General features: G+C 44.3%; 1 protein-coding gene across 19 annotated transcripts in view; it reads right to left on the bottom strand.

The window, feature by feature from the left end:
- Nucleotides 1-23,184, bottom strand: part of NCAM1 (neural cell adhesion molecule 1) — a 311,269-nt gene that overhangs the window by 63,508 nt on the left and 224,577 nt on the right. For all 19 annotated transcript variants that reach the window (XM_045371016.3, XM_065528978.2, XM_005579647.5 and 16 more), the window contains exons 2-5: nt 4,413-4,487; nt 2,363-2,581; nt 1,209-1,352; nt 682-819 (exon numbers count right to left, since the gene is read on the bottom strand). In XM_045371016.3, the coding sequence (XP_045226951.1) occupies nt 682-819; nt 1,209-1,352; nt 2,363-2,581; nt 4,413-4,487 (576 nt within the window). The remainder of the gene's footprint in view (nt 1-681; nt 820-1,208; nt 1,353-2,362; nt 2,582-4,412; nt 4,488-23,184) is intronic.

The raw sequence follows: 23,184 nt of genomic DNA, 5'->3' as shown, positions 1-23,184 counted from the left end.
ACAATTCGAATGCATCAGCTACAAAAAAGAGTGCCATTTGTCTGGGACTGTGATAAACAACCTTGCACAAAACTGTTTTTTACCAAAGGAATGAGAGGGGGAGAGTTTGGCAAAAAAAAAAAAAAAAGAAAAAAAGAAAAATGTGTCAAGAGTCAAAACCACTCAACCCTGATTTACTTATTTTCTTAGTACTGACATTATAATTTCCTGTAAACGTCTTGTAAATGTCAGATCGATTCCATGGGTGTGTTTATTTGACACTGCAAATTAAGATTAATAAGCCTATGGACCACAATTCTGACTATTCTGAGGCCTGAGTTGACTGTAATATTTTCTTTGAACATTTAAGCAGAGGACTAACTTCACAATTATGGTAACATCAAGGACAATGAGGATTAATAGGTAAGCAGTGGGAAAGTTTTTAGTGCTGCAGAACAGTGAAGGACATTCAATTGCTGCACGAACATGCCCCATAGTTGAGGGAAGATCCAACAGGCAAGTATATTTAAAAAAAAAAAAAGAAAGAAATCTAGATGTTAAGGTGGGGAGGGTATTTAGCTGAGAGGGATGATTGAGTCAGGACAGGATTTAGTTTACAGACCAAAGAGGAAGTTAAGAGAATGATTTTGGAGAACCAAGGTGGTAGCAATGCAGATATCAGGAAGAACGGGATCTCCTCACCATTCACAACGACCTGAATGTCCTTGAAGTTGATCTCCCCCCGTGCCAGGATTCTGCCCTCACAGCGATAAGTGCCCTCATCTGTTTTCTTGATGCCCCGGATCTGCAGGTAGTTGTTGGACAGGACTATGAATCGGACTAGAAGAGATAAGAGGCAGGTTCATCCAAGAATCAGTCGGAGAGCTCTGGTATCTGCAGATAGGGGGCTGAGTCTCTTTCCTGTTTCCTAACTTCAGTCTTAGAAGGTGGGGTTTTAAGCCCAAATAAGAAAATGTGTCCCTGGCTTTGAAATACAGCCAAGAGTAAATGTCTATTAGAAATTTGTCTTTTGTACTGGAGAGAAAATCAAGTACCTAAGTATACCAACTTCAGATATACATCTATTCAGGACCCAGAAACTGCATGAGGGCTCGGGCGCACATGAATCTGAGTTTGGACTGGAATGCCTCAGGGGTTGGTACAGGTGAAAAAGCTAGGGAACTCGGTGCCCTGGGGAAAAGGCAGCTGCCAGGAAATTCAGGTCTCACCATCTTTTTTCAGGATGACATCTCGGCCTTTGTGTTTCCAGATGATGGTCGGCGGGAGGGAGCTGACCACATCACACACAATCACGGCATCTTCCCCCTCCCGGAACTCCTGTGGGGTTGGCGCATTCTTGAACATGAGTTTCTCTGGAAAATGAGCAGAAGAGTGAGGGAAAACAGCTGCTTCTCCCACAAAGATCCCCTTTCACTAGAGCCATGCTACCTGGACTTGACTCCTGGGCAAGTCTCGATCCTGATGTACAGCTGTATAAGAGGGGCACCCTCATAGACGTCAGGCAGAGCAGCTGGCCCAAGCATAGGTTGCCAATGCTTGGCAACCAATATCTGCTCACTGAGTGCTAAATTTATCACATTTTGTGCAGAAAAAGGCCTACAGAACGAAAGGAATATCTTCACCAAGGGTTCCTTGTCATGCAGGATGATGCCAGTGAAGCACAGGTTATAGGTAGAATGAACTGGTGGAACATCCATTCCCCAACGAATAGTAAGAGTCATCAGTCCTTTTCTTGTCTCCTATTCAAACTCCCAGCCCCACCTCAACTTTCTACAGCAGAGAGAATGCTGATGAAAAGAATAGAAAAAAACCATATTTAATGGCAATAAATACCGTACTATCAATACTGTTCCATTAGCTGTCACCCACCATTACTCCAACCACCAGGATGGATGTGTGATATTAATAACAAGGTAACAAGATGTCACCCTCAGATGGGGTTTCAGAGGCAATAGGAACTGCCTGCTCTGAGTGGCGAGAGTGTTCAGATAATGATCCCCCACCCCACTGAGCCCTGGGCTCCATTACCAGCAGGGGAGAGGGAAATAAGAAGGGAGAAGAGCCCAAACTGTAGAACAGTCAGCCAACATTTGGGGAAGGGATGAAGAAACCCGTAACTGCCCTCTAGGAACTGTGTAATTTGAATTTTGAGAATGAATGCCTATGGGGGAGTAGCTGCGACCAGTGTGAACCACGGTTGTGAGTTCTGGGTTGGCCAAGGTCAGAAAAGACTTAGGGAGAGAGAATGGGACTGGTCAGGCCCTCAGCTGGTCCCTCTATCATCATTTCCACCTTTCTACTACCCATGTGTCTCCTTGGCAAGGAGAGGCCAGAGAATGCAGAAGAAGAAGGGGGCTCTTACGAAATATCTTCACGTTGACAGTGGCCTCTGACTCACTGCCATCCTCGCCCGTAACCACACACTTGTAAATGCCGGCGTCGTCGATGTTGGCGTTATAGATGGTGAGGGTGGAGGAGGAATCATCATTCCACACCACTGAGATCCGCTGCTGGTTTGGGGTGAGCTTTTCTCCATTGGGGGAGAACCAGGAGATGTCTTTATCTTTGGCATCTCCTGCCACTAAAGAGGAAGAGATTATTTTTAAGCTACTGAAGTTGAAAAGACTAAGTCCCCTCCAGACTGACAGTGGCTGATCAGTACGAGTTACTGAACAACGGATCAGTCAAGTCTTGAACATCAGGGAGGGGCGAGTATGGCTGCTAGAATGACGTGCAGCCCTTCTTCGGCTCTGCATTTAACTATTATATACTTAACACCTCTTACAATATTCGGAAAGAACTCAACAACCACTTGTGCTAGTTGTTATCATGATCCTATCCCTAATGATGGAAGAGAAGAGATATTTGTTGAGAACTACTGTGTGCTGGGCACTAAGCTAGGAACACACATGCCTCACAGAACGGGTAACCAAGGGAATTCGTGTATTTAGGATTTGGGCTCCAGAGCCTAACTGGTCTGAGTCGACTGATCAGCTTGTTTTCGAAGCCTTGGATAATGGGTCTCCTGAGCTGCAGGTGAGAAATACTGGCTAGTATAGGGGTGCAGATTCCAACCACTTTTTATTTTTTATATTTTTTTCCAGCCACGTTTATTCTAGCATCTGCCTGCACAAACTGGCATGACTGTCATTTCAGCACCCCCTGCTCAGACAAATTCATTTCCTTGCATGCTGCAAAGAAGGTGGCCAGAACCACCCATTCTTCCTTTCCCCAGGCACCAATGAGGAGGAACAGACTGCGGTGGCTGAGCTGCCCCGGCACTGAGCTGGAACAGGGCTCTGACACTGACACTGCCCAGGGCACTGAGCTGGAAGGGCGCTCAGATCCGGCAGACGTGGCTGCGCCCCCTGCCTCTTTGCATGGGGCCCTGCCTCTTCACGTGGCACCCTTCTCAGCCCGCACCACCCAGCCCTGCACAGATGCTTAGTATGGAAATGAAGCAGTCTTCCTTTCAGGGCCCATCATGTTTTCAATAAATATCGCTATTTGCAAGATGTGCTGTGGGCTCCACGGCTGCGTCTCCAGATCATTGAAATTGCTGTAATGAAGGCAAAGCTGGAGTGAACACATCTGACGGCCACAAGCCACCTCGTCCGCACAAATCATGACAGCATTTAAAGGCCCCTCCCTGCCAAAAGCTGCTCGCTAAATGTCACCGTTTATACCTAGCTCAGCTCTTTCCTGGTTCTTCCATGTTCTGAATCCCAGTCATGTCACATACGAGAATCTGAGGCTTAACTTGAAGCCTTTTCCTCCACAGGATATTTTCTGATAATTATCTGGGCTGTGGAAATGGGGCATGTTTTCTAAATGTAAAACAAGGTCACCAGGTCTGGCATATCTCAGAGCTCTGGTGGGGACCATGGCACAGAATATTGATATTCACAATAGACCTGGTAAACCAGGATATATGTCCTCACAAGAAAAGCCATACCAGTATTCTATTTACCTACAGGCAAGTTTTAGACTTAGATTTTCAAGCTCTGGGGAATTCTAAGAAATAAGCCTTAAACAGATCCAGCAAAGTATTATTTCTGAGCCAGTGCTGTTCTCCATTGTCATTTACAGAACTCTGAATGTATACAGAACAGGAGATGTGGGATGATTCACTATTCTGGAAGTTGCGCTGATTTTCTTAAGAAAACTCCTAGACTTCCTCTGTAGTCAAGGTGAAGTCTAAATGACCGATTTGCTATGTTGAGGCAGCCTTTTGCAAAAGGAAGGAAGAGGCCCTGGCTCTTAAATGGCCACACTATTGACCCTGTAATAGTGCGATGCCAAGAATTCTAGGTGTGGCGTGACCAGCCAGCTCACATGGCCTGGGGGCTCCTGCTCTACCTGGTGAGTTTCTGAAGCAAGTTCTAAAATGCAGCTGCGCACTGGGCACTTGCCTTGGCATAGGAAGAATTTGGACTCTCCAACGCTGATCTCCCCCTGGCTGGGAACAATATCCACCTGCAGAGAAGCTGAAAAAACAAAACAAAACAAAACAAAACAAAAACAAAGTCCAGTTCAAACATACATTCCAATTTTCAAGAATGAAACCCAGATCTTCCATTCAAAAACAGGCTTCCCAACTGACTTTAAGAAAGAGTGAAGGGAGGAGGTTGTGTGGGGTTTGAGAACTTGTGCCACCAACAGCCAGGGCCATGTGCTGCCAGGCAGAGACACAGCCCAGACCATTCTCCTATGGAATGGCTATTTTCCATCAGAGAGTGCAAGGTGCCCTGGGAGATTCTGGGTGATCTCTACCCTAAATGTTTCCAACCCCTTGAGAAGACTTATGATCTTGCTCCAAAACAGCAGCATCCTGGGATTCACAGAAATGGTGACCCAACCAATTCCTTCTGGATGTCATCTGAAGTGTCTCCACAGCTATGTCAAGTGCAGGAAGCCTGCACTCCAGAATCAACCTCAGGGGTCTCCTGCCAGTTCCCCACGCCGTCCAGACACAATCACTAGGAGGGCTCACACTGATTTTGAAGTGGGGATGGTAAGGGTAAATGCTCACCTTCCCTCATGACTACAGGACCAACACGCCTCTTTCCATAATATCACCACCCCAATTAGTCAGACACCCTTCGGAAATTCTGTAGCCCGTGCCCTGCGGAATTCCCTGGGTCCCTTGGCTACTTTCCCTGAAGTTTTATTTGAACATCCGTACGCTCTGTCATTCCACTGCACCGATAAGACAAAATACACTGCGCCAGATCTCACAGATCCCTGTGTTCATCTGCTCCTTGTTTATCTGCTGGGAGCAGATAACCATTCCTCATGAAAATAGAGTTTTGGGGTGGAAAAATGCTTTATTTCTTTGAATTCAACTTCTTTCTGCCTCTCCTCCTCTTAAGTAAGCCCCAAATCTAAAGGTAAACAGGTATTTGGTTCAGTGCCTGAGGCTTCTTCAGTCCAGTAGGAGGGAGGGGCTTGAACAAAACAGGCCGGGGAATGGAGATTCAGTGAGCCCTTCCTTCCAACAGCCATTTTCTTTTCACAGTAGAATGGAGGCAATGCTCGTTGCCATGGTGACCGGCTCGCAGGCAGAGCTGCCGCAGGTCTTGGTCTATGCTTATTTGATGGAGAGACTACAGTTGTCCTCAGCCGACTGCAGGGATTAGAGGGCCTGCTTGGGGCTGGGAAGTGGGTGAGGCCTTCCTAACCATGCCAGCAACAGACAAGGCAGGTCATGGAGAAACCCAGCAGAGCCTTTAGAGAGAAAGCGGTGATGTGGTGGAGACAGGGATGGAAAAGGGAAAGAGGAGGGTATAAGGGGAGAAATGGGGCCCTGGGCAGAGGCAGGGGGAAGATGCTGAGCTGTCCTCTGTGAAAATCAGAGGGGAAAACCCAGACTTCCAAAAACTGGTTTGGAAGAAATAGAGTAATGCAGGGCAGCTAGTTTCTCCCCCGCTCAGACCACCACTACCAGCTCCCTGAGGCTCAGGACTAATTCTTGCCTGAGAGCAATAAAAGGTCTTCCCCTCAGGCTCCACACAGAGCTGTGCTGGAATTCTACGCCGCAGGGTCACTGCGCGCAGGTGCAAGTGTGATTAGCTGTGGCTGCTTTCTCCTGTCATTCTCCTCAGGATGGAGTTCAGGTGCCACTTGATTCTACACTGTGAGAGCCCAAAGGGGTCACAGACATCACCGCGTCCTGCCTCCTCATGTTCCAGATGAGGAAAAGGTGAAGTGACTTCCCTCTGATCACTTCTAGCTAGCGCTAGCATGGCCCCAGAGTCCAGGCCTCCTGGCTCCAGGTAGGTGTTCTTTCCACGATGCAATGCTGCCCCTGCACAGAGGGCAAAACGTTTCCATTAACTAGAATACACCATTTGGGGACCCCAAGTAACCCTTGGATTCACTATCCCTTAACAGAACACAGACAACCCAGGAATTGATAAGGGCCCATCGTATCTTGGGAAGCATGGAACCTTACAAGAGAGCTGTAGGCCAGTGTTATTCATGCTGAGGCCAGCCAGGACCTTCCCTGTACTTCCTGCGGCTTTCATTCTCTGGGGGATACAGGCTTATGAAGCCCAGAAGCTGTGTCTACGCCATGGTCACCTAAGTCCTGATCTTTTCTGGAGTTCACTGGGGCATTCCTGAAAGAATGAGAAGCTGAGTCCCCCCGAGAAAGTTTGCTGGACCATATGCTGAGTATTAGCAGCCAGCTTCAACATATGGATCCTGTTACCCTCGTTCAGCCCTTACTGCTTTGAGAAGGATATTCTTATCCCAAGTGAAAAAACAGCCTTCATTTGTTCAGCTCTTTTCAAACAGAACACGACTCTCAAGGGGCAGGAGAACACAGCAAGGCTGAGGAGTTTTCATATACAAATGCAGCCAGGATCTATCTCTGGGCCATGAAGAGAAAAGGGAAACAAGGCTTTCAAAGGAATTCCCTGCTTAACAGGATCCCACGCACACATTTATCATCACAGAAGTTTTTAAAGGAAGAGATATCCATTTAGACGCCTGGCCTTTTGCACACATGGAAAAGCTAGTGATTCCTCCCTCAAAACACTAGAGACAAAGCTGGCCCAGAGGAACCCCAGGCTCTCTGGAAATCAACGCTTGGATGTTTTCCACTGCAGCACAATGGCTGATTATTCTTCCCCAAACACTAAGCGTTGAAATACTAGGTTTAATGATAGTAAGTGGAAATCCTGCTTTGATCTCAAAACTCCTTCCCTCCATTGCTTGCTGCCCGGTCCTTTCCTATTCTGTTACTACTTTCATTGTTCCCAATAAAAATTCCTACCTCAACTTTCACCTTTTATTTTCAGTTGCATATGTAAGTGAAATTTCATCACTAGGCATAACTCCACCTTAAAAGGCACTTATGTAAACATTTCTCACAGACAAAGTATCTCATCTCTTGCTTTCCATAAACACTCCTTGCGTAAACACTGCATCATCTTAGCTGGATTCAAAGACACGTGCTTATGAACCTAGGTGTTGGGCTGGGCAGGACCCAGGGGCAGGGAGGAGAGGTGCTTCCAACAGCGCTTCCCATGCTTCCAAGAAGCACTCATCCCCCAAGGTCTCTTTTGTAGACAGTTCACACTTTCCAGTTTACAAAACACACTTCATTATTTCATCAGACTGTTCTGAGGGATAAAAAGGCCAATATTATTGTCTCCACTGTATGAACGTGGAAATTGGGGCTCAGAGAAATAAAATAACTTGCTCAGGGTCCCTTAGCTAATGAGCCCTAAAACCAAGATTAAAAATCATCTAATTCTAAGGCTTGAGCTCTTCCCCTAAACCCCTCAACTACTGTAACCTTCTGTCCATCTCCAAATAGGTTTATTATAACCTATTAGTTACCATTTACACTCTTTCCAAATCATGGGCTAGAAAGAGCACAGTCTTTGTACAAAGATCTAATATCAGTCGGGCGCAGTGGCTCACGCCTATAATCCTAGCACTTTGGGAGGCCGAGGCAGGCGGATTACAAGGTCAGGAGATCGAGACCATCCTGGCTAACATGGTGAAAACCCATCTCTACTAAAAATACAAAAAATGAGCTGGGTGTGGTGGCACGCACCTGTAGTCCCAGCTACTCGGGAGGCTGAGGCAGGAGAATCACTTGAACCTGGGAGGCAGAGGTTGCAGTGAGCCGAGATCATGCCACTGCACTCCAGCCTGGGTGACAGAGCAAGACTCGATCTCAAAAAAAAAAAAAAAAAAAAAAAAAAAAAAAAAAAAATCTAATATCAAGTTGCTGCCATCATTTCTCTCCCGGTTAACTATAACTGGCTTCTTTGCTCATAGATAATCACAGCATTCTAGCCCCTATTTTACATATGGGTAAGGGATGCTCAGAGCCATAAGTGATTATAACGATAGGGTCAAGATTCAAGCCTGGGTTGGAGTCCCAAGTCCAGCCATTTCTCCCACACTATTCTATCCCTTGTTCACAGACAGAAAAAAAGGTTCAGTCTTTTGAGAACCGAACAATCTCCCTCTCCCCACCTCAGTTGAGTAAAATAGCCCCATGGGAGACTGATGTATTTTGAAATGTGTTTTCTGTTTAAATGTCTTTTTTTATTTTAAATTGATGCTATGTTCTGAAAGGAATGCCAACTCTTTTAGCAAAAGGCTTCAGGTGTAAATAGATGTTTTGTAACTCCCAACTCCCTAGCAGAAGTAGGCTATAAAGTCTCAGCTGCTGAAGAAAAGTGAATTAAAATTTAAGTTTCTAAAAGATGCTCAGGTGCTTATCAGAAGATGTGGGCAAAGCAACAGAGAATAATTTGTTCTGATTTCAAAAAGAGTTCACATGAATCAGCAACTTCTTGCAGTAGTTTTATTTTATCGGTTTTCTTTTCAGATTCCAATGGGCTTGAGGAGGGAAGAGCTGACAGCAGACAGGGAACCAAGGTCTCTCCGGTGGTTAATTGAAAATACTTTCTTGTCTAGATGTTACAAAGACACTGGAGGCTGAGGAAGACATTACAGATGTTTAGGGCCCAGGGTCAATGTAGACACACCTGAGCAAGATGCTCTGATCACCAATTTAAAGAACAGGTGAAACACAGAGGATGAATCTCATCAGTGACTATGATGACATAAGGGAGTTTTCTATAATCTATTTAATAATGACCATGGACTTTTGAAAAAGGCATTAAATTACAGCTATATGTTTGTCTTGTTGGCTATCATTCTAGAAATGAGACTTAAGTATTGCTAAACATAACCATTATAATGGAGAATTGGTTTTGTATTTTTCAAAGTATAACTGAATTCTAAGGTCTCTTTCATTTGGCTACACCTGTGGGAAATCCAGATGCTCAGACCAGGAGCATAAGAATGGAGGCAGTGCCACTTGCCTGGGATGGCAAGATAGTTTGGCTCTGTGTCCCCATCCAAATCTCATCACGAATTGTAATTCCCATAATCGCCACGTGTCAAGGGCGGGACCTGGTGGGAGGTGATTGGATCATGGGGGCGGTTTCCCCCATGCTGTTCTCACGATAGTGAGCGAGTTCTCAGAGATCTGATGGTTTTATAAGGGGCTCTTCCTGCTTTGCTCATTCACCCTTCTCTTTCCTGCTGCCATGTGAAGAAGGTCTATGCTGCTTTCCCTTCCACCATGATTGTAAGTTTCCTGAGGCTTCCCCAGTCATGCAGAACTGTGAGTCCATTAAACCTCTTCCCTTTAATAAATTACCCAGTCTCAGGCATTTCTTTACAGCATTGTAATAACAGACTAATACAGATGGCTTGCTCTCATTATTAGCAAACTACTGGAGGGAAAATAAAGGGTCTTTTCTCCACTAAACCTACAAACTCAATGAAAGTGAAGTGGAAACGAATGTGGTCACACTACGGAGTGGTTAAGGCCAAGGACACCAGGCCAGCCTACCTGAGTTTGAATCTCAGCTCTGCCACCTGTTAGCTTTATGATCTTGGCCAAGTTATTTTAATCTCTCAGAGTCTCATTGGCAAAACAGGGAAAAAACAGAACCATCCTCATGGGGCTTTGAAAAGATGAAATGAACTGACATATGTAAAGCAGATAATAAGCATTTAATACCTGTTGTGTATTATTAATCTTAATTAACCTCTAGTAACAACCCTTCCCAAAGAAATTATTTCAGTTACTATTTCTGAGGGGAGCAATGTTTTCCCTTTATGGTTTAAGATAAATCAACCTTCCAGAATAATCTAGTTTGTGGTCAGGTGGCCCAGTTCTACTCGCTACATTAAAACAAGGCATTTTATTTGCTGGTCAGAACATTACAGATATAAAAGACTGAATTTAACCACAGCCAAAAAATCATAACATGGGGGGCTCCAGACAAGTAATTCCAACTTGGTCTCAGTTTTCTTGTCTGTAAGATAGGGATAATAAAACTGAACGAAAGCGATTGGATTGTCACAAGAATTAAATAGGCAGGAGATGGTTGTGATTAAGAACTCAGGATCTAGAGTCAGGGAGGTCCGGGTCCAAATTCCATCTCTGACAGTTAGTAAACTAAGTTCTCAGGTGAATCTCGGAGCCTGTATTTCTCATCTGCAAGTGAATATAATGATCCTATTCATTTCAAAGGGATATTGAAATTATTTAGAAAGGGAATGTACATAAAGTACCAAACACAAGGTCAAGCTGTGTGTATGTTTTTAAATGACAGTACATATGGCAGTACTTTGAACTTACACACACACACACACACACACACACACACCCCTTGCAAACAAACACAATTCCCAATGACACATGTAATGAGAATGAGATAGCAGGGGCCTCTTATATACTATTGAATTCAACCTGTCTAAAAATCTACTAAGGGATGTGTGCGTGTGTGGTGTGTATTTACATTTTTGTGTATGTGTGGATACATCCATTGAGAGTTGATAAAAAATATGTGTGTGTATTAATAGAATAATGGAACTTGTCAGGTTGATATTGTTGCAAGAAATAGCTGGACATAAGTAAATGTATCTCATTTTGGCAGAGAGAAGAACCAATACATTATTAGGGATGACACAGCAGTCTTGTCTATACTTGACATGTGAGTCTTACAATTCCAGCTTAAGCTACTATTGATAGTAACTGGGTGGAAGAAGAAAATGACGTAGACTGTTTAACTTTCAAATATTAATCCAAAAGCTAGAGGCCATTTTAAAGAGACTATAAAATATGTGTTTGTACAGATTTTGGCTTCTGTTTCAGTATAATGGCAGACCATACATTAATTGCCACTGGAAGTATCCTTATGGCTTAAAGCTAACTCACAACAGCAACTGAAATCACCTAGAAGTCATGCTTAGCACTGCCAGTCCTTCCGTCAGGGCAGTTGGGGTCCTCTTCTATAAATCCCAATAATTCTATCTAATTCCTATTTAAACATAAACATCTAGAAGTGATCTAGCTAGGTTTCCAAGTCAACTGAAATAAGTTCATAACCAAGCCCTTGGGAGATGCTCTGTGTGAAGTCCCCACAGGCCCCTGGGCCCCTGGTTTCCCCTGAGGCGTAAAGCAGCCTGGAGAATGAAGGAAACCCCTTGTGAAAGCTGCAGTCTTTTCTGGCTAGGAATATTAGTGCATAGCAGATGTGTGAAAGCAGAATTTGAGACAAAAGGCAGAGGGAAAGATGACTCTTGGTAAGTTCATTTTTTATGCCACAGGATAAAGAGAATGGAGCTTCCTGGTATAAAGACGAGCCACACAGACAACTTTCAGATAACATATAGACATCTCCAAACCAAATGCACTTGAAAGAGACACTTGGGCTCGTTACATTCATATAGCAAGCTGGTTTCCAAAATCTATCATTTTTAATAAAGTTACCTGGACTGGGTATTGAGTCATACACAAAAACCACGCAGCAAGCAGTCCTGGTAAAAATTCTGCTTAACCCCTGCCCCCAAATCCTATGACTCTTCCAAACAGAGTGAAGGTGGAAAGGATGGAGAAGGTGAATATGGCTTCAGAATCCTTCAGCATTCTGTCTAATATGACATCATAATTGATACTCTAATATTACAATAAGGAAGAAAAGATATTGAATACCCCTGTACAACTGAGCCCTGGATGACTATCCGATATTTTATTACCATACTCTATCCTATGCAACACTAGTAACCAAACAACAGAAACCAACTAGCCACAAGCAGGAGGCTCTATTTCTTAGCGCAATAAATTATATGAGCTGCTGGGAATCAGGCATAATTGGGGACTGGCTCTGTTCCATGGGGGCTGGCTTCAGATCAGAACACAGGGCCAAGCCAGATAACGGCTTCAGTTCTCTTGGCCTCCTAAGTTCCCGGGGTCAAATTAGCATTTCATTACGTCCGATTTAGTTTTATAGAAAGAAGTGAGTGGTTTCGAACCATGGTTGCTGCCCCTACAAACCACCCAGCTGCTGGAAATTGTGGCTAATTTCACATAACAGCGTCCTGTGCTTCTGGTTATAGGGCAAGAAAATCTACACGTTGGTTGATCTCCTCAGAAGTGATAGAATTATGTGGTTCCCAGGCTCTCATTCCCACCACCAATTCCCAGCCCCCAAAAGGCACCCAGTTCTTTTTTATTTTCTTTCTTTTTTTTTTTTTTGAGACAGAGTTTTGCTCTCGTTGCCCAGGCTGCAGGGCAATGGCGTGATCTCACCTCACTGCAACCTCTGCCTCCCAGGTTCAAGTGATTCTCCCACCTCATCCTCCCAAGTAGCTCAGATTACAGGCCCACACCACCAATTAGCATGCCTGGCTAATTTCTGCATTATTTGTAGAGATGGGGTTTCACCATGTTGACCAGGCTGGTCTCGAACTCCTGACCTCAGGTGATCCAGCCGCCTGGGCCTCTCAAAGTGCTGGGATTACTGGCGTAAGCCACTGCTCGGCACCCAGTTCTTACTAGGAGCCCGCTGGAGCATCTTAATGGGCAGTCAGAAGAAATGACTCAAAGGGAGCATAAGCAAGAGCAGGAGACAGACATGTCCTAGACCAAAGCCGTGGATCAAGCACATAGCCAGAGACTCCCGCCTGACTTGATGATACACGCCTGCTTGTTTGTTTTCTAGTTTTAACAGTCTCCTAAAAGAAGAGAATGCTCTCCAGATGTTATTGCTTCCTACCAAAGTAGCAAAAAAAATCAGAAGTATCTCCATAGAGCTCCACAAGGGCCACATTCCAGGCCAGGAGTGAAATCCTTTTCAAGTGGACATTAGCCCAGTCTTATATAGAACACAACAGGTGAAGGCAGGAATGTCTCGCAGCCTCATGCACTGAGGAGCAGACAGCCAAGGGCGAGGGGGTCTGCCAAGAAGAGGTGAACCTGGCCTAACGATAAGTACAATTTTTCCATCTTCTACTACATTGGAGTCACGGCCAGGATTGCAGAGCCATTTACTAACAAAGGAGGTTAGAGCTGGAAAGGACCTGATGCTTATCTCCAACCTGTTTATTTTATAGGTAGGGAGACACCAGGAGCAGAAATCTGGGATGCCTGCAGAGAAGTCTGAAAGCCATGGGGTTGGCCATTGCACTGACACTTGACCCAGGGCTTTTTATTGCTTCTGTGTCTCATTTTCTTTTTGTGTCCTCAGTAGTTATTTATTCAACTGTTTCCTCTTTGCCTGCTCTGTCCTGGTCTCACCTCCATCCTAATAGAGCCATTCTCTCATTAAATGGAGAGAATAGCTCTATTAAGCACAGCTAAATAAGCTAGACAAATGGTGTGTGCTCTGCTAGTCCTGTGGCAAGCTGATTAATCCGTCCAGTGCCTCCCCCGACCCCAGGGGCACTTTTTAACAGAAGCTCAGGTTTCTTGCTCCCTTTTCAGGCCACCTTTCCTGTTCTTTCCCTTGTCTAAGCAGTCCCTGATTGTGGGCCAGCACTTCACATGAAGCTGAATTACTAAAATGTAGAGCAAGGATGCAAATTGATGTTCGGAACTCAGCTAAGCTTCTCTAGATAAACAAAGCACAATCCATCAGTCTGCCCTGATAAGCGAGGCCTTCTTAGTAAATGACTGTACACTATCTGATTGCTTCCAGGAGGCTCCAGACAATGTTTTCTTTGGTCTGCTCTCCTGAAACCTTGACAAAATAACTTGTCGATGTTCTTTTCTTCCAGCTATAAAAAGGTACTGATACAAGGCGAAGCATTTCCCTCTCTCCCAACTGCTTTTGCCAACATGGCAAGAAGTTGGAATTATATCTTTCAATATTTGTCCAGCTGTTGTTTGCAGATGTTGTATTCTTTACATTCAGAAAATAGAAATTCAGAGAATGCTAGCATGCAACTTCATCCTGAGAATTTTAGATCCTGCCCATGCCTTTCAATAATGTCCTTATGTGTTCATTACTTTAAGCACATCTGGGCTATTGAAGATACAAAGGCTTACAATCTCTCCAACAACCAGTGCAAAGAATTGTTAAATTTGGTTTATATCAAGTGGAAAATTCCACATTCATATATATATACACATATGTGTGTGTGTATATCTATGTATGTATATGTCTATCTATCTATCTATCTATCTATCTATCTATCTATCTATCTATCTATCTATCTCTATCTTCTGTGCCACTGTACCAACCACTTCATTTACTCCACACAACAATCCTATGAAATAGGTATTGTTATCATCCTATTTGACACACAAAGAAATTGAGGAATGGAAAGGTTAAGTAACCCGCCCAAGGCCACAAGGTCGGTGAGTGGTAAAGCAAAGATGTGAACCCAGGGAGATCCAGCTCCACAGCCCTTGCTCTTAAGTATGTATTTCTATAAAGTCAATCTCAAAATTACCTCTGATGAAAAAGAAGTTGATTTTCTACTGGGTGAACTGGCAGGCAGGCACATAAGAAAACAAAAATACCATTTCCTGGGAGCTATACTGATTCAGCCCCACGGATATACTGAGTCTCAACAGGGAATGGAAACAGGTTGCTGGAATTCCTGAGCCCACCTGGCTACACGCGTCTCCCTGCAGTAGACCCGCCTTCCTCTCTGACTGAATTCCCTCCAACCCCACTCCTCCCCACCAGTGGGTCCAGCCTCGATGTCCACCTACGGCTCAGTTCTCAGCATTGGTGGTGGACGTCAACGGGGATGGGGTCAGGGGCTGCTAGTTGGATTTTCATTTTCCCATCTATGGATTACTCTTGATCCCCGAATTTGGGTTCTGGATAAGCCATACATTCCCTTATTAAAATGTTGATAATAAAATTATCCTTTGATGATCCATAAATTGTGACTGGATCTGCCCCCACTCCCTGCAGACTGTGCATTTGAAACAGATTATTCATACAGCCACTCAACTTGTGCTGTCTCCAAGCAGCCATTCTCCTTAAGAGATCATCTGTAGAGTGTCCGTGTTAAAGGGATTCCTGTTGGAGGTCACACTCTTCTACTGGATGGAGAGTCCATTCCCCACCCCCACAACCACTGTCACACCAGATCAGATGGTGCCTGACCTGCTAGATAATACATAAACTAAGTTATACAAAATTTTGAAGGAGGTAGAGCAGAAGAAAATCCAGCCCTTTGAATAATAACTTGCCAAATAGAATACCCTGGGCCATCATTGTTTGGCTTTCTTGAGTTAGGGAACAAATGTGAAGCTGTCCCTGGAACCCGCAGCTTTTCACCACTAATCAGGGTAGGAAATGCCACGTCATCACGACCATGGCTTATCAGGAACTCAGAACCCAGAGTAGCCCAACCTAGGGCTGGGTGTGGAGAGGGAAGAGGAGAAGGGGCAGCAGCAGATGGTGGCTGTGGGGCGGTGCTGGCACATCCAAACTACATTCTTCTGTGAGTCTGCAGTATTACATCTGGCAACATCATGATGCATCCATCCATAGAATTACCCATAGCATTACTTTCTCTTTCTCAGTTAACAGTCCTTGGGCTATGTGGATGGCCTCCTCCTGTCTTCACACGCTGTAATTTCAGAGACCCAGAAAAGTCCCACAATCCCTCCCCAACCCCCAGGCTGGTTACTGACATTCTGTCTTCATTCTTGACACTTCTACCTTGTGATTTATATGTCTAAGAACAGCAAGGGCCTCTGGCTACTCTCAAGGTTGCTATCCATTTTTTTCCTGACTTATAATAAATCAAAGATTTAGATGGAGTCAGTTGGGAGGGCTGGGGAAATGGTTCACTGGTAGGAGTAGGGAGGTTGGGGGAACATGACCAAACACACAAACTTGGTCACCGGGATCTCCCCCATGTGCTAATTATGCTCCTGTCTTCCTGCCCAGAATAATGCTGCAACCGAAAAGAACTGCTAATAAGTCATACAAACTGAATATGGAATGAGATCCTTCTATCCAGCATAGTTTTTTGTTTGTTTGTTTGGGTTTTGTTTTCTTTTTTTTTTTGAGACAGAGTCTCGCTTTGTTGCCCAGGCTGGAGTGCAGTGTCGCGATCTCAGCTCACTGCAAGCTCCGCCTCCCGGATTCACGCCATTTTCCTGCCTCAGCCTCCCGAGTAGCTGGGACTACAGGCGCCTGCCACCACTCCCAGCTAATTTTTTTGGTATTTTTAGTAGAGACGGGGTTTCACCGTGGTCTCGATCTCCTGACCTCGTGATCCACCCGCCTCGGCTTCCCAAAGTGCTGGGATTACAGGCGTGAGCCACTGCGCCCGGCAGGGTTTTGTTTTCATGGTAGCGTTTTTATTTTTTATTTAGGCAACCAGTACATTCATGATTTTCTTAGACTTTCCTCCTCCCTCAATCCAAACCCAATTGTCCTTGACAAACTCACTTTGCTTCATCCAATAGGCAAGAGAGGCTTTGAATCCCAGTCTGTGAAATCAAAGACAGAAACATTAAAGACAGCCCCCCACCCCCAAGGCACAATGTCATAATATGCTGTGATGTTCAAGGACTAAAATTGGAATGGAGTCCCAAGGAACCAATTCAAAGGTCAGGGACAAGTAATGAGGCTCACCCATGAGAAACAAACACAAACCAAGTTAATCAGATGGCAGCTGACCCCTTTTAGGAAGAATTTCACAGAGGCTATGCTTCTTTTTTATTTTTTTAGACAGAATCCCGCTCTGTTACCCAAGCCAGACTGCAGTGGCATGATCTTGGCTCACTGCAACCTCTGCCTCCTGGGTTCAAGCGATTCTCTGGCCTCAGCCTCCTGAGTAGCTGGGACTACAGGCACATGCCAGCATGCCTGGCTAATTTTTGCATTTTTAGTACAGACGGGGTTTCACCATATTGGCCAGGCTGGTCTCAAATTCCTGACCTTGTGATCCGCCTGCCTCTGCCTCCCAAAGTGCTGGGATTACAGGTGTGAGCCACCATGCCCGGCGAGGCTATGTTTCTTAACTTCTCCACCAAGGTGACAAATTCTAGTTATTTGTAACTTTAAACCAAGTAACTAAGCTTCCTTATTCCTGGATCACTTGTATTGCTGTCTAAATGAAAGGGAAAAGCCTACAAAGAGGACAACTCTTTTCAGGGCAGGCCTGCTTCGGGAAACTTCCTCCCATCTTCAGGAGAACAAATGCCTTTTCTGGAGGTGGACGTTTACAGTGGCCACAGTGACTCTGCTTGGCATCCCAGCACCAACTCTAAATAAGGCAGTGAGTGGGACAATGGGAAGAAACCACATACGTACACACAGGGAGACACACACACACACACACTCACACTCACACATACACACATCACCTTCCTCATCGTGTCTCCCTGGACAGTGAATTTCCCCCTGGGAATGTTAGTGACCAGAAGTCACTGGATTGTGAGTTATGTGCCTGCTTCCTAGATGACGAGAGGTGGTGATAAGACCCGTTTCCCCCCAACACTTGTAGGTAAATTATGATGCTGAAAAACTCAAACAAAAAAACCTCAAGACAAACAAACAAAAAAATTGACCACCACATCGTAGGCTTCTTACCCTCTGTGTCCTGTACTTTTTCTCTAAACCCTTGGGGCAAGGCTCTCAAAGGCCTGACAGCTTTGAACTTTCAAAGTGGTGTCAAGTCACAGTGACCAGGCAAAACTGGGTTCCTTAAAAAGAACTCAGGTCACCAGTCACTGAATTTTTCTTCCTTAAAAATAGAATCAACCTCAACAGTCGCTAAATATGGGGTGCAATAACTAGTTTCTATTCCAAATTGGACTGACAGCTCTAAAACCAAGAAGCCCTCAGACTAGTATCAATCTGAACAGATTTAAATTAGGAGTTCATGCAGGATGTTTTGAAATGTAATGCTGAGAGGTTCAAGTTTCAATTCTCTTCTATCCCTATAAGAAACTTCCCCAAACAAACTCCATGCTGAATGGCTCTAATGATTCAGACAGCCAAGGCTGTAATTTCTGCTGCTGTAGAAACAGTAACACATCTGTCTGCTCTTAGATAGATATGGAGTCCGAGGGGTAACTGAGGAGCCCCTTTGAGGTTCTCAGGCTCTCATCGTAGAGGATGAGGTGTGGCTTTTAGGCTCTCATCACAGATGATGGTGATAAAATGGGCTGCTGGTTTCACAAGGGCTGGGATCTCTCCGACGTGTCTGTCTTTTGTCTAATGGCATCCTTACCTTCATTCCCCTTTGGCTCTCTCTCTCCTCACACCCTCAAATTCCCAGGGTGAGCTTTCTGAATATGTCACAGGACTGGCAGACAAGACAGAAGTCCTTCACACCCAACAGCAGCAACAAACTTTGGTCAAAAAGAAAAGGCACTGATCTATATGAATACGTACTCCTGCTCATGCAATGTACCTTATTTTATAACAAGGCAAGCTGCCTTTATTTCTATAAAGTCATAGCTGTCAGCAACACTATTTGGCCTTTAAAGATGCCAGTATCTTATAGAAAGCTATTAAATGGTAACAACCTGACAACCATGTCTGCTAAAGGGCCAGAGTTGCCAGAATAAATGGCCTGAGAAAAAAGAGCACACAGTGCCAGCAGCGGTCCTCAAACTCCCTCTGGTACAACGAATCTGTCGCTGAGTTTCTTTCTGCCTCTGGAGGTATAAGTGACTACAGTCTACTCCTATTTTTCAGTGTGGGGTCTACACATAGTTTCACATTTCATGGAACATTTCTCACTGAGTCCATGTAAGCAAGTTTGACACATTTTGCAAAGCTTATGCAGATCTTAATACCAACACACACACACACACACACACAGACACACACACACACAGAGAGAGAGAGAGAGAGAGAGAGAGAGAGAGATCCCCAATCTATACAATATCAGACTCTAAACTCAAATTTTTCTCCAAAACTGCTAGGTAAGTTATAAGGTTAAAAAATCAAACAAACAAAAATAACCACCACATCGAAGACTTCTTGCCCTCTGTGTCCTATACCTTCCCTGAACCCTTGGGGAAAGGCCATCAAACGCCCAAAATGAGTTCAAGTCTAGGGTTGGCCCTTGTCTTGGACCAAGATCCTTTTGTAATGTCACGAGGAAGACTGACCCAGAGACCAAAGCCTGAAGTCAAGAGGGTCAGGTCCAGTTTCCTCACAGAGCAAAATCTGCTGCAGTCAAACATGAATTTGGCTTATTTTTGCATCTTAGCAAAAAGCCTTGAGATTCAGCTCAGAGATGAGGCTTCTTCTTACCTGGGGTACCAGTTGCCCCAGGTAAGAAGATACCTTAGATACCAGTTGCAAGAGGCAAACCTACAAAGGTGAGAATTAGTCAAGAAAGGGAGCTAAGCACTTCAGTTGAGAAGGAAAATACCACCGTGGCAACAAAAAGAGATGGAACTAACCGGAGGACACATTAGTGAGTGTCACTCATGGCCCCTAAGGAGCCTGAGTAAGAAGCCACCCTCTATACTAATTCTGTTGATTCTCACAGCCTTCCAGAAACACCAGCTGGGACGCTGGCTTCGCACCTCTGCTGTGTGTGAACATCCCGTTGCATGCTCTGAACTCAGAGGCTATTGCTAGGACCTTCCATGAGACCCTGACCGCTGTCAGAGGGCTGGGACACAATAGATTGGAAAGAATGGAGGGCGGCCCTTTGTAGGCTTCAAAATGTGACACTTCTGGATTCTTTCTCCCATGAAAAACCAAACCAGATCACCAGAGTGCCGATGCGGGCCCATCTCCTGATCTTAACTGTCAAAATCTGACCAACGATTCTCCAAGACCATGGAATGAAGGTAAACACATATGAAGGTCAATTCTTCCTTTGTGTCCCTATAGTAATTAGCTTGTGCCTTGACCAAAGCTCTCACTGTGTTATAATGTAATGCATTATCATCTGTCTAAATCAGCAGTCCCCAAGTTTTTGGCACCAGGGACAAGTTTCATGGAAGACAATTTTTCCATGGACCGGCAGAGGGTTGGGAGGTGTTTTGGGGAAAAACTGTTCCAACTGTGATCATCAGGCATTAGATTCTCATAAGCAGCGTACAACCTAGATCCCTAGCATGCGCTCCTATGAGAATCTAATGCTGCTGCTGAACTGACAGGAGGCAGAGCTCAGGCAGTAATGCTCACTGGCCCGCTGCTCACCTGCCGTGCAGCCCAGTTTCTAACAGGCCATGGCCTAGTACCAGTATGCAGCCCAGGGCTGGGGACCCCTGGTCTAAATGACTGAACTTTGTAAGGACTGAGTGTTTGCATTCCCAACGCCCAGCATAGTGCCTGGCCATGCCTTAAAGTACAGTTGTTGAAGTAACCTGAAAATCATATTGTGACCATTGTTTTCTGAGATTCACACCAGTCTAATGGTTCCCAAATGCAGGGGTGCAGGCCCTGGACCAATGTCAGGTTATCTGGTTAAGAATCACCTCCAGAACTTGTTAAAGATAGATTTCCTTGCTGCAGTCTGAAAATTTTGAATCGGTACCTCCGTGGTAGGGCCACTGTGGTTCTCTAGTTTTAAAGTGCTCCTCAAGTGACTTTTATATACAGCCAGGTGAGGGGTCACTGGCTTAGTCAATAACCTACCTGGGAGGAGAACTGATGAATTGCAAATACCATTAAACCCAGTTAAATTCTTCGAGCTCCTTCCTGGAATTGTTTATTTTTACAATTATTCTAATGTTGTTCTGCCTACTTGACCATGTATTACATTAAGCAATGTGACATGGCTCTGTAAAACTCTCATTTCATGCATTTGTTTTTAAGTTTGTCCCATAACACTTTAGAAAGTACAATGCTACACTAAAACTGACTGTGATGGTTAATTTTATGCATCAATTTGCCTGAGCCATAAAGTGCCCAGATATTTGGTCAAACATTGTTCTGATTGTGTCTGTGAGGGTGTTTCTGAATGAGATTAACATTGACATTGGGTAGACTGAGTAAAGCAGACTGACTTCCCCAATGTGGGTGTGCCTCATCCAATCAGTTGAAGGTCTCAATAAAATAAAAGGCTGATTAATAAATAATTCTTCCTTTCTGTTTGACTATCTTTGGGCTGGGACATTGGTTTTCTTCTGCCTTCAGACTTGGACTTGGACTGAATCTTACACCATCCGCTCTCTTGGTTCTTGGACTCAGATTGAAACTACACCATAAGCTCTCTTGGGTCTACAGCTTGCTAACTGCAGATCTTGGATATCTCAGCCTCCATAACTGTGTGAGCCAATTCCTTATAATAAATCTCGCTCTCTCTCTCTATATATATATACACACACACACACATATACACACACGTATATATAATACATATATACACACACTTATATGCATGTGTGTATGTATCTCCTATTGGTTCTCTTTCTCTGGAGAACCCAGACTAGTACATCAATATACATGAAAATGTCATATTTTTCTAAAAGTAGATATGACTTGCAATCAAAATGGATATAATATAAAAGACAGGAAGTTACAACTGGACACCACTGCCCTTAGCACACAGTTTGGCATCCTTGGTCCATAGCCCAGGATGACAACTCACACACTCCAAGTGGAAGGTCTCCATAAGTGTCAGCTGATCAGTTGGGCAATCTTTCTGTTGATTTGCTAAGCAGGTCGGTCTGACATATTCCCTGTGTGAGTCATGTCCAGAGCTCCCACAGATGAATGTGCTGGTCACCAGGTGGATATAGTGTGAGAAGTATTCAGAAGCTCAGAGCAGATTCTTGTTAAGCATAAGAAAAAGAAAGGTGTGGGTATGCATGAGGCATCAGACACTGCCTTCCTAAAATGAGACTTTGGGGTTCTGAAATAAAAAGTCTTTAGAAATTCTGAATTAGCTATAAATCATAAAACAAGATGAATTACTGCTATTGTAGCTTCAAAATGGTAGTTAAAAGGATACCTGGCACTAAATGGCAGACTTTGAGCATAGAAAGCTTTCTGTTCCATGGTATAAGGAACTACCTGCCTCTTACCTTTATTCTGTCTTACTGATGAATTTTAAACCTCTACAGGTGCATTAACTAGGATTCTCAATCCCCTGCTGAATCCAACAAAAGAAAAATTTCAATTGTTTCCCTCAGTTCCTAGCTGAATTCATCTTGCCTTCAAAGCTGTGGAGTCCCAAGGACAGATGCTCTTTTTATATGTAAAAGATTATTATTTATTCCTGGTATCTCTATGCTTGTTGATTGATTTTTTTCCCTCCTCTACAACACTTGCCTCGCTTTAAAGAAAAAGCCATTCAGTGATTTGTTAGCTCTTCTCTGAATTTGGGAATTCATAACCACTGCACAAGTGCAGATACCCTTTCCATTGGAATGATAGATCTTTCTGAGCATTCAATACGGATCTCTACAGCTTACAGACTCCCTAGACATTGCCTACATGTAGAAAATACACAAGAAAAAGTATAAAGGCATTTTCCTATAGAATCTTTTTGTTTCCCTATTTTAAACTATCAAGAGAAAGTCAAATGACACAGAAGTGTCATTACCCAGATCACTCTCCTGAGGACCTGACCCACAGGATTCAAAGCAGCCTCCTGGTCCCCAGGTGAGGATGTCATTTGCTTTCCAAGGGTTGGTATTCATGAACACGAAGAAGCCCCTGGACGCGAATTCTAGCTGGTTAAATAATTTGCTGCTGCAAGTTTCTTGGTCTTCAAATTAGAAATTGATAACAATATCTAGAGATGACGCAAGTAGTTAATTGGAGAAAAAGAGGGGCTAAAAAAAATCACACCAAGAAGTCAGACGATAAGCTACCCAGAGTGAGGTCAGGTCGTGTCTGTAATTTCGAAGTGTCTTTTACTTGGTTTTATACCCAGCAGGTTCCAATAAATGCTCTCCACTGC

The sequence above is a fragment of the Macaca fascicularis genome, chromosome 14, assembly GCF_037993035.2.
Source record: "Macaca fascicularis isolate 582-1 chromosome 14, T2T-MFA8v1.1".
Lineage (NCBI taxonomy): Eukaryota > Metazoa > Chordata > Mammalia > Primates > Cercopithecidae > Macaca > Macaca fascicularis.
The sequence above is the reverse complement of the archived record's forward strand: the minus strand, read 5'-3'. Positions and strand labels throughout refer to the sequence as shown.